The following is a 12631-nucleotide window of genomic DNA, read 5'->3' as shown; positions in this document are numbered from 1 at the left end:
TGTGTACCATGTGTAACCACTGCTCTTCGTCTGCCAATTAAAAATATATTTAAAAAAAACAAAAATAATCAAAAGTCCTGGAGTCCAGCAAAAGTGCTGCGGGTCTCTAATGTAGAGAGGAATTAACATATTTCTGAGAATTCTTCCTAACAAACATCATCTAGTGTATGGAGGCTTCTTTCAACTGAAAGTAGGATTCTGAAAGAAAGCTGCAACTTGGGAGATGAATTTAGGTGCAAAACGTGGATGTGTGCGTAAAACCACATTGTCCTTACGATTGGTAACAAAAGGGTCTTGAACGGAGCGCCTGCAGTTCACTTACTCTTCTAAGTGAAGTAATGGCCACCAGAAAAGCAGTCTTCTAGGCTCAAAAGGAGGACCCATAAGTTTAGTAAGGACGACGTTAAAGTCCTAGCCGGGAGTTGGATTAGAAACAGGTGAAGTCTTTTCAGTCGTTCCATGAAAGCCTACAGGGACTTTCCACCAGGAAGCCTTGCTTTGAGAGGCGGTTCGAGCAGAAAGGGCAGCAAAGTGGACCTTGTTAAAAACTAATCCGGAGTCTAAGAGGCGAGTTAGGACAAGGACTTTGTGTGGGTAAACAATCAATCGGGTTGTTACGAGTACAACACCAAATGGCAAAACGTCTATATTTTCTGGAATAACAGTGTCTGTTATCTGCTATTTGGTTTACGTGCCTCTAAGACAGTCTATACATCTTTGAGGCAGTTGGAGATGCCCGAACACTATGACTTCAGGAGCAAAGCTGCAAAGTTTAGAGTTTGAGGGCATGGGTGCAGTGTTATCCCCAGATTCTGGGACAGGATGTTGTAGGGGCAAGGCAGTTTCGGTGGACAGCAAAGTGACATTCTCATGAGATGCGAGAACCATGGTTGACAATCCCGCATTGGTGCTATGAGGATTAGTGTAACTTGTTCTTTGTACATCTTGTGAATTATCCTGTTAAGGAGAGGAGTTGGAGAAAAGGGTAAGAAAATTTCCCTGACTGTTTGATCCGGAGACTGTCCCCCTTGGACATCTTTAAGGGATACCTGGATGCGTAGTCTGGGTATTGCGCATTGTCCCGTGTTACAAAGCGGTCGATGTCTGGATAACCCATGTTAGGTAAGAATTGGTGCAGTTACAATGTGTGAGACTACACAACACATGTGCTTGGTATTAGGTAACCTACCTTTTGGTATAGGTCTGTACTACACAAGTTGGTAGTGTGTCTCAAGAGGGGTAATTGTGAACTGTACAAATGAAATCCTGTCAATACAAGTAACACACTCAAGGTTTCTGTTATAAATAGTTGTTTATTGAACATCAATTTTTAAATAAGCATACTTTAAAAAGGCAATTTGTTGTAACAATGCAAATATACTTTGAAATGACTTTCCAAAATCCAAACAAGTTAGTGGATAATCTTTGGATATGCTTCTTACACAATTCCTACACCGTGAGGTGATTTCAATCACAAGGGCAGTAATGGCATTTATATATCACACTAGTAAACTTTGCAGATTCTGAGGTTGCGGAAAGGAATGGTTAGGGCAGGAAAAAGGTTAGACAGTTTCTCAGTATATATGTGAGGACAACTAAATCTTCCAATGAAATCTAGATAAGCCTTTCCCAGCAGTAACAGTATACAACAAGCTACCACCTATGAGAGACAAACAGTATCAAAGTCAATGGACTAGAAGAGTCTTCAGGGAGCCAGGACAGCCAAAGGCTATGGATCTGATGCACTTCTTAGATCAAGTCTTGCACAAATTGAGAGTCTTTAGAAAAATCACTTTTAGGCTCACAAGCGGTTAAGCCAGTGAGAAGAGAATTGAAATCAACTCTAAAAAGGTAAGCCAATGCAATTCCCAACTGAGAAGAGCGCGGCTAAAAGGCAATAGGGTAAGTACCCCAAGCTTAAACAGTACCTCTGGTTTGAAGAGCAGTAGTCCAGCTGTATTCTGTCTTGCTACAGTGGGACAGACCCCATGTTCCTATGCCTAAGTCGTGGTGCCAAGAGGGAGGACGTCTGGAGTGCTCCTGCAGTGGTACGAGAGGTAGTCGGCAGCTACGGGCTCTTTACGGTTCAGCAGCACTTCGCGGAGGCACAGCAAGTCGGGGCTGGTGGTCCAGTGGAGTTTGTTTTGGGGTTAGTTGGTGCCACTAACCAGAGGGGAGAAATCGTTCCATCCGGAGCTTCTCTGTCGAGGTGAAAAGGCAGCTCAGCACAGCAGCAGGGCTTCACCGGGAAATTCAAAGGTCCAGGAAGTTGCAGCAAGCTTTGTTCACGGTTTCCTCGTCTGGCGTTTCTCCCAGTGGTCGACTGCCTAAAGTCCCAAAACCCTTGCCTTTTAAGCAGGCTTCTCCCATTCATGTACCTCCTAGGCTGTCAATCACAGAGCAATGTGGCGTTCCTAAAAGGATGGACAGCCAGACAGCCAATCAGGACTAGTTGCATTCAGGCATTCCTAGAAACCAAGGACAGGGGAGTTTCAGGACCCTCCATCACCTCACATCCTGTCTTTCCAGGCACACTGGAGCCAGGGGTGGGCTTCAGGGCTGAAGCCTGCCAAAGGCAAGACAATCAAAGGGCTCAAACATGTCTCAATGCACAGAGTAAACCCAAGAAAGACCAAACAAACAGAAAATGGCGAAAAAAATGAGACAAGGGCCATTTTGACAAAATGGTCACCCATTGGGTGATGTACTGCAGCTGAGGGTTCAGCATGCGGTAGAAAAGCATAATGGTAGGAACAATTAAACCACTGCCACCAGCTTTTCAAGTAGTGAGGGTAATACTTTTTTTTTACATAAGAATGCAGGATAAGGGGCACAGAGCAGAGCTATGTGGCCACCTGTTGACGGCCGCCAAAATTTCGATGGCAAGACTTTGGAAAAACCCATAGGGCCCGGCAGTCCAAATGTGGTGGACTAAATGTTGGGACATAATAGCGGGTGAAAAAATAACTGCCCTCCGGTTTGGAAACAGGGACCAATTCTTCCAAACTTGGGCCCCTTTCCTGGACTACACAGAAATACCCAGGCCTGGCCCGACAACCTCCCTCTCTACGATGAATGGACAACTATGACTGAAAAGGAAAGTGGAAGGGCAAAACAGAGGTTCCGACCTGGGGAACTCTTCTCCCGCTCGTAGGACCAGAGACGAAACAATGAAGGCCTAGGTCCAGATGTATCCTCCTCCCCCATCCCCCAATACAAACCTGAAGCATGAACTGCCTCCCTGAGCTCTGGCCCCAACTATGGGTTACCATCTGCTCACTCCTCCCCCGCCCTGCCTTCCCCATGGACATTTCTCTGACCTGTTTATGTTTTTTTTTTCTTGTTTTGTTTATCACCTACAACAACAAGCATTGTAATGCTCCTCGCAGTGCTCGCAACCTATAAGCCACAATGTACAATTCGCTTGTATAAAATCAATAAAAAGATATTTGGAAAAAAAAAATGCAGGATAAGGGGCTACTAGCACTCCACATAATATGGGGTTTGCTGGACCTGGAAAGAGAAAAGTTAAGCATTTCACTTTACTATTCTTGGGAACTGTAGTTCACACAAGAAAAGTATTTAAACCTTGTGAGAAATCTAAATGATTTCTCAGTGACACTGCACTGAAGGTGATGGGTGTCACCATACAAAAAAGCAAATGCGTATGGAGTTTGTCAAGACTCCAAAAACAGTGAAAACACAAAATCCTCATGTGTTTTTACCTGATTTGGGAGTGAGAAAAAGGTCTCATTCCCTCCAGGGTTACAATTAAAAAAGTCGTCAATCCAGCAAAAGAGCTGGGGTCTCTAAGGTTGAAGGGAATTAGCACAGACATGAGAATTCTCCCTAAGACCCAATCAGCAAAGAGGTTGTTCAAAATGTTTTTGTGTAAAGGCCACTTGTGTTCTACGGGTAGCTGAGCATCGCTGCAGAACACATTTTCAAGAAAATTGTGTTCCCATGGAACATGTTGCAACAGGAGGATCATGTGTTGGAGTGCCCACTTCCAGATGCTTTGTGCTAGCTTGGACAGCCCTGTAGAGTCGGTTCCGCCGTGCTTATGTAAAACGTGGCTGTGGCGCTGCCTGTTAGGACCAGAGGGGTTTTCCATTGCAGTTGTGGAAAAGCTTTCAGCGCTTTGAAAACTGGTAGTAGCTCTAACAGGTTGATGTGTTGGTTCGCTACTGACAAAGGGGAGTACTTTAAATAGATAGGGAGTGTCCTCCATCTTGAACCTTAAGTATTTTCTGTGCGCTGGCAACCTTGAAATATGAAAGCATGCATCTTTCATATCCAACATGACCAAGTAATCCGCAGGCCAGGTGAGTGTTGCACCATCCCCAGCTCCCCATTTTTCGGGTTGGAAAGAACTTCCGTGCTTTTAAAAGCATGTGGTGGGAAGCCGTAGCGGCCTCTCCCCTGCAGCCTTTCCGCTAGGTGGGGCACCCATTTCCCAACTCCCAAGCCTCCCTCTACCCGTGATTGGATGAATGCCTTCCTGTAAGCTCCTCCAACTGTGATTGGTTGGCTCTCTGTACTTAATGGACCCTCCCAGGGCAACCCTCAGCCCCTGCGGCTAAGGGGCCCAAGGCAAAGGGCAGCTCCTACATTGGCGGCTCCAAGATGTGCCTGCAGGTGTCAGCAGGGGAAGCCAGTGAAGCTAACAGACACCAACAAAAACGAAGTGTGGCACGTGTGGGGTGTAGAGCAATAACTACACCAGAAAGGAACTGCCACTCTATTTTACCTTCCCATAACAGACTGCCATAGACTTACACCAGGCATAATTGGAAAGATAAGGGACCACCAGCCTGAACCTATTCATGACAGGATTGTAGATGTTACCTTGCATTATACACTAACATACTGGTCAGGGTCAACAAGCGTCACACTTAGTTGAAATTGTGAACACTAGCCTGCGCCACATCCTGATAAAACTGAATGTTAACATATGCCACACTCAGATAATATTGTGAATGTGAGCAGGCGCTACACTTGGACGGAAGCTTGAAGCTAGCCAATGACACACTTAGATGGAATTGTCAATGTTAGCATCTGCCACACCTAGATGGAACTTTAATGTTAGCATATGCCACACTTCGAATTGAAAACATGGATCCCAGGGCCAGGGGGCGCTGTCTAAGCACCTCAGGCAAAAGATGGACCATATGGCATTGTGCAACGTATGGCAGGAACTCAAGGGCGAACAGAGGGGGTATACGTATTTCTTGCATGTACACAACACTGTCGAGAATTGACTACTTCTGGGCATCGGTGGGACTGATGGGTAAAATACAGGGAATGAATATTGGGTCAATCTCACTGTCAGACCATGATCCGCCATGAAGGGAGTTGAATACCCCTGGGAAGGGGGGGGGGGCTTTGGAGGACCTTCTTTAGGGCCCAATAGTGGGAAAATCGATAAGGGACATGGTTATAGAATATTTTGCTAAAAATGATACAGGAGACGTCCCAATGGGTACGATCTGGGAGGCATTCAAAGCGGTAATTCGCGGCAAGTTGATAGGACTGAAAGCCTCCAGGGACAACCAGAGGCATAGGTGGGAAAGAACTGGAAAGGAACATTGCGGACACACAAGATAAACTTTTGACTCACCCCACCCGGAGCCTGCAGAAGGCTTTGAGACATGTACAAGGACAAATGGAAATGCTACACACCAAAAGAGCAGAGAAATCACTCTTATATCTCAAGCAACGTTACTACATCACGGCCAACAAGGCAGATAGATACTTGGCTAGACAACTCCACGAGAAACGAAAGGCAATGACGATTAAGAATATCCGAAACACACACGGAGAGACTTTAACGCGCACCCAGGACATGGGTGAGGCCTTGAGGGAGTTCTATCAAGCACTGTATACATCGGAATATCCTGATAGCAGCGCCCAAGACGTGTACTTACAAGGCCTCCCCATCCCACACATATCGGAAGAAGATAGAACGGCACTTGAGAACCCTATTAGGGAAGAAGTGAAAAAGGCACTAGCAGACCTCCCAAACAACAAGGCACCAGGCCCAGATGGCTTTACAGCGCCATTTTATAAAAGATATTCAGACATTATAACCCATTCCTAACCAGACTCCTAAATACCTTCAGAGAATGCGGAAACATAACTCAAACAATGAATGAAGCCAAGGTTCTAGTCTTCCATAAATCAGGAAAAGACCCCTCCTATCCCGGCTCCTACCGGCCCATTGCCCTAATTAATTTGGACTCTAAGATCTACACAAAAATCCTGGCAGCTAGATTGTCCCCACTTCTGCCCAACTTGATCGACACAGACCAATCAAGCTTTATACTGGGTCGAAAAACGCATGACAACCTTAGACGATTTATACACCTAGTGGAGAAGATGGGCATCACACACACTCCGGCAATAATACTCTCATTAGACGCCGAAAAGGCATTCGACCGGGTGGAGTGGTCACTACCATTTAAAACATTAAAGTGCATGGGATTTGGAGAGCAATACATAGATATAAGAGCCGACTACAATAATCCTTCAATTAGGATAGCCATAAACAGGGAGGTCTCAGATAGGGTAGAGTTATCAAGGGGCCCTAAACAGGGGTGCCCACTATCCCCACCTCTTATATGCCATATTTCTTGAACCGTTAATTAGAATCAGAGAATCCATACTCAAAGGGGATAGAGATGGCAGGCAGACAACACAAAATGATTACATACGCGGACGACATGTTGATAGCCCTAGCGGACCCGGGAAGGACACTGGCAGTAACAATAAGAGAATTGGAGACATTCAGGGCCATCTCCGGCCTTAAAATCAATAGGAAAAAAAATCAGAGATACTAATCCTGGCAGGCGAGCGAGGGGAGGTAGAAAGGGAGGCAGCAGCATTAGATCTCAAAATGAAGTACCTAGGAATAACACTGACACACAGGGTTGACCTATATGAAGGAAACTATCCCCCACTCCTAGAAAATATTAGGAGGGACCGGGATCACTGGAATCCCCTAATGGTCTCATGGTGGGGCAGAATACAGTCGGTAAAGATGAACCTTCTCCCCAGGTTATTAACTACTTTCAGGCTCTCTCAATTACGGTTTCCAGATCATTCTTCAAGGCGCGATCAAAGTCAATCTCTTCCTATATTTGGAAAAGGAAACCCCCGAGGGTTGCCAGAGCGGTTCTCACAGCACCTACTCGGGTGGGGGGTGCGGGTGGGGAGGGGGATGTCCCTCCCTCACTTTCAAAAATATTTCCAAGCTGCGCTACTAAGGCTCCTGATGGAATGGCTGGGGGAAGACCAGCAAACAGTGTGGGTGACAAGATAGGGCAGTGGCCAGATCCCCATTGGCAGAACTGTTATGGAAAGCAATACAACAGGCACCGGAACCTCCGCATCAGTGTAGTTATGACGACCACTCTGGAGGCCTGGGACGAACAAACGCGAAGAGGTATCATGACTACAGTGGAAGCTCCCTTCACACCCATCTGTCGGAACCCCCAATTACCGCCGGGAATGGAACAAGGGGCCTTCGAGAAATGGGAAACTGCAGAGTACACAAAAATTGGGGAAATGTTTCAGGACAAAGAAATAAGGTCGTTCGAGGCATCTAAATCCTTACTAAACCTAACAGTGGTGCACAGGTATAAATATGAACAGCTCAGGCACTGGGTGGCGACACCCAAAGTCAAATGATCGGCAACAAGGGACCGCACTCCATTTGAAATATACTTAATAACCAACTCGGGGTCGAGGAAGTTAGTCTCGTCATTGTATACCTTTATTAACTCCCAAGAAGTTAAGTGGGCCTATATGATTAAATCGGGGAAAACACTGGGGGAGGATATCCCAAAACAACAGTGGGTAGATTTGTGGTACAGCATCCCAAAAATGACTCGATCAGTTCAAATGAGGGAGATGTGGGTAAAGATAGTAACCCAATGGCACTACACACCAGAGAGATTGCATAAAATGTACCCTCAAACATCCAATTTATGCTGGAGATGCAGCGCAGAAGTGGGTATGTGGAAACACATCTGGTTGGACTGCCCGGGGATGAAGGGTTTCTGGTCTGAGGTAAAGACTGAGATGGGGGAAAAATGTTTCCAGATGCAGAACAGTTGAGGGAGAGGGTGTGGCTATGCGGAATGAAAGATAAGGCAGCTAAGAAATACACAAAATCACACTGGAGGAGCATCATGGGATTAGTTATAGCGGCATGGGCGGCAATAGCCGAATATTGGAAAAAAACAAGACCCACCACTAGTGTACGCATGGCTCCAGAAGGTCTGGTCACAGATGACAATGGAAAAGCTAACGCATTCAATTCAGGGCTCAGACGGATCCTTCACAAAGGAATGGGGAACGGTCCTGGGCTATTTGCATTCAGACTATATGGAACAATGGTGCCCCCATAAAAATCAGAACAGATATTTTCAGTTCATAAGACATTCCCATACTGACAGACACCAAGAAGATCTTCCCGGGGGTGAAGGTGTGGGGGTGGGGGGGTGAAGGTGTGGGGGGATTTGTTCAGGTCTAAGTTATATATTGTATTCGAAAACAAATAGAATTTAAAAAAAAAAAAAAAAGAATTGAGAACATTAGCCTGCGTTGTATCTAGATAATATTGCGAAGGTTAGCGAGCGCCACACTTAGACAGAATTATGTAGGTCAGCAAGTGCTACACTTAGACAGAACTGTGAATGTTAGTATGTTAAATGTGATATAACCCATTAACCAATATAAGCTCAAGCTCTCTGCATACTTATCACACTCAGAAAACACACAACCATCTCTCTCATAACAAGCTGCACGCACTTCACCACACAGCAACACATAAGCCGCACCAACAGCGCACGTGGACTGACACCGATCCAATACTCACACCAAAGCTCAGGACCCGGTGTCTACCGAGTTGAAGCGGCCAACAGTACACCACTCCTCTCACTATCCTACTCCCTCTTCACCTAACCCATCCCACCTTCTCGTTTACAGATCCGCCAGAGCGCCTGGGGACCAGTTCTATTGTCCAGTTGACTGTATTTGATTTGTTGCTGAGCATCATGGTACAACTGGTAGGGTCTACTATCCTTGAATTACTCAATGTAATCTGAAAGTAACCATTAGTTTCTACTCCCCAAGAATAGGTGTGACCTATACTGAATGTTTATGAAAAGGATTGACTTCCCTAGAACTACTGTTCGGTGTTCCAAATAAGGTTATATGCTTTGGCCTGTGTACCTTCAAGCATAGTGTTGTGTTCTTAGAATTGTGGTTATATATGATGTGATGGTACTTACTACCCCCAAGGTTTATCTGAGCCTACTTTTATTTAAATAAACCATTTATTTTTACAATGTATAGTGTTTGTGTTTCTTTGGACCATTTGTATTACCATTTCATTTGTACTGATTCTACAGCCCTCTCTCCTACCTAAGGTAAACCTGGCTGCTACCAACAAACGCAGATGGTACCTCCTTATACTAAGAGTGGCGTCTTGTACTGTCTCAGTTGAATGGTTTTGATGAAGTTGGGTAGAACTTCAGAAAAACTCTCGCAACAATGTACAGGAGAGGTAGTGTGGAAAACTCGGGCCTGAAGTCTAGGTGAATTGAAGGGCCTAGGGTCGTCATGTAAGGGAGGAGTACCCTTAGGAGTTCTCTTATCAAATGTGTCTGAGAAATCAATAAACACAGACAGCTTTTCCATACATTCCTCAAACGCTGCCCTAGTCCAGCTCCCCGTAGGAGTTTCAGGGAGTGGGAAAGCTATGTCCCTTTGAACAAGACCTTTAGGGCGCTGCACGGATTGAGACAGTGGGGAAGAGGCATGGACATTGATCTCCCTAACCCCCCCCCCCATAGCATTGGAGGAACTTGGGGGCCAGAAACATGGCAATCAGGCTGTGTAAGTGTCTTTGACAACTTCTCCCTTAATTTAGTCAGATGACGTGTCTTTTGAGGTGTCCGAAATGGGTGTCAAAGAATTAGGGGGCACACCCTGGGAAGTCCAAGATTTCAAACCATGCGCTAAACTCGGAGGTGGAAGCGCAGTGTGTCGGGAACCAGAAGGCTTCCTAAGGTTTCGACAAAGATTTCGACTGGGCCTGCAGGTGCAGTCGCCTTCTTCTGCAGTTGTGTCGAGGGATGCCGGGGGATTGTGTGTTTTGCCTTGGTGTGAGCGTGTGTGCCCCCTGTCGTTAGTGGGTGATATCCCTGTAGCAATTCGTTCAGCATGCCTTGTGTGATTCGGGACAAGCATGTGGGAGTCAGCTAACTTCCCAACAATGTCTTCGACCTCCGAAATGGAGCCATTCCTCGTCCGATGCAACAGCGCTGGAGGTGGAATGGGATTCAGCCTGCATGGGGCTGCCCAACACTTAATGCACCATTCTTTAAGTGTCTTGGGCTTAAAGCGTCAACAGACATTGCAAAGCCGCTCATCGTGGTCACGAGGCGAACAGTTGCTACACTCTTTGTGAGTATTCCTCCAAGGAAACTTCCTATTATGGGAAGGGCAACATTTAAATGGAGTTCTCTCCATTAGTAAATAGAAAAATAGCAGCCAGACAAGGGAAAGAATAGAAAAGGGCATTCTTTAATGGAGGATGTCGAGAAGAAAATGCCCCCCACTTTCCCTACTGTCAAAGGCCAAAGCCTAATGGTGAAGGCCACAGCCAACCACTGAGAATTGAACTGTGGAAATCTGCAGACGGGAACCTGAAAACAGCCGATGATTAACGTCATAAAGGTACGAAGCCACGATAAGATGGATATCTATTTTAACAATAAATGTCATTGTCACAAGCTCTGCACCAATGCGACCAACCAATATGGTGGAAAAAAACAATCTGGGGGACCTCTGCACGTGAGTGATCAGGAGTACACTAAACATCACAGTAGGGATAGTGTTAAACACGCTCAGCTTGACGTCCCTTTTCCATCTTTGAAAAAAAGATGCAATACTCTGGGATTACTACTAGATGTCAGAGCATGTGATTCTAAGCAAATTCAATAGCATCAGAAAAATCTTTTATACACACATTTGAAAGCGGTAGGTCCCCCAAACTCCTCCCGCAGATCTTTTTACAAGTGTGGGGACCAGCCTCAACCAGCAGGCACTCTGAAGTTTAAAATGATCTTTCATGTCCACGCCATACCCCTCAACATGAATTGATGAGTCACTTTCAGGCCAGTATATTCAACGCAAGAAATCCTGTTTTTTTTATTCTACCGTTTCCTAGATATTCATTTATATAGTTATGAATACCCTTTACTCCCTTCGTATGTAAATATTTTCCTTCAACAATTCAAGCAGTCTTCATGAAAGAGTGCACTTTCTAGTCTTCACATTTATCGGAACAAATGCTACTAATCTGTACGCCAATGAAGCTATTTCACCACATGAGTTGCTATTTTGAGGACATGCCTTTTACGAGAACTTTGTTTAAATTAATCAATTTAAATAAAAGCAATCAAAAGATAGTAAAAAGGTGATATTGGAAGTACTAAGAGAGAAGACAAAATTGGTAATGGGATGAAACTGAACAAATAATTCAAATCTACATAATTCGAGTTGATTCAAAACGCACAAATGAAAACACCTGGGCCTACAATTTCAAAATATGAAGAGGTCTATGTGACCTGTACTGCAGTACACAGTTTTTCAATGGTCATGGAAATAAGCTATAATAAGAATTGGTAAACACAAATCTTTGTCAACACTACAAACATTGTAAAGGTCTTTAAATCTGTGTTGGAGTGATAACCATGCTAGTCGGCACAAACCTGTGAAACAGTTAACAGAAAATATATTTCACATAGTGCTTCACTATAGATGCATGCGCGCACATACCCAGTGCATGGCTCCAAATCCAGACTCCTTTTCTCTTCATCTTTTAACAAGTTCTCTACTTTCTCACTGGAAATTAAATGAAGATGGCAGTCAATTTTAGAAGGTTGTGCAGATTGGTGTAAACCAGTTACCTAAATGTGAACATTAAACACTTCATGCACTGCCATAATGCTGGACGATGAGCTTGAATGAAAAAAGTGAGCCTGTTGCAGAACAGACTTGAACAGGGTATAGACTAAAGGGACCAACAAGTAATCGAAAACAAACTCCATATACCAATCCAATGAACTAGGTTAAGTTAAAGAGAAGTGTGTGAAGTGAAACGTCTTTGTACACTATGTAGACATGCCAAGATGAATTGAATGAAGAAAAATAAGCTGTGCCTTAGAAGCAGCATTCATGTTACACTGCTTAAAACAAGCAATGCAGTTTCCAAGATGGTACTATTAGGCAAAGTTTGAACACAGTACCCTCTGGGAACACTACAAACCACTATTACTACAGGTATAGGCATTCCAACCTTTGGTATAAGCTTGTAATGCACAGTTTTGGTAGCGTGTTGAGCAGCCAGGCTTATCTCAAAAAGGGAAAATGTGAGCTGTAGTGGAGTTACACAAAGATTCACAGTTACAGGTATTCAAATAAACTCTTACACTCAAGGTGTCTTGCATAAACAATTATTAATTTATCACTCAGTTATAAAGCCTTCTTCAGAAGGGAGCAATGTAATAGTAACACATACTTTAATACTGTACACTCAGAGTTTCTGAATCAGACAAGA

The 12631-nt window shown here is 44.6% G+C and overlaps 1 protein-coding gene across 2 annotated transcripts in view; it reads right to left on the bottom strand.

Moving 5' to 3' along the window:
* The window catches only part of PARN (poly(A)-specific ribonuclease), a 1047754-nt gene that overhangs the window by 809597 nt on the left and 225526 nt on the right, over positions 1 to 12631 (bottom strand). For both annotated transcript variants that reach the window (XM_069647825.1, XM_069647826.1), the window contains exon 8: positions 11851 to 11916. In XM_069647825.1, coding sequence (XP_069503926.1) covers positions 11851 to 11916 — 66 coding nt within the window. The remainder of the gene's footprint in view (positions 1 to 11850; positions 11917 to 12631) is intronic.

The sequence above is a fragment of the Ambystoma mexicanum genome, chromosome 2q (assembly GCF_040938575.1).
Source record: "Ambystoma mexicanum isolate Mex_15411 chromosome 2q, UKY_AmexF1_1, whole genome shotgun sequence".
In the NCBI taxonomy this organism is placed as follows: Eukaryota; Metazoa; Chordata; class Amphibia; order Caudata; family Ambystomatidae; genus Ambystoma; species Ambystoma mexicanum.
Note: the sequence above shows the minus strand (reverse complement) of the source record. Positions and strands in the feature narration are given on the sequence as shown.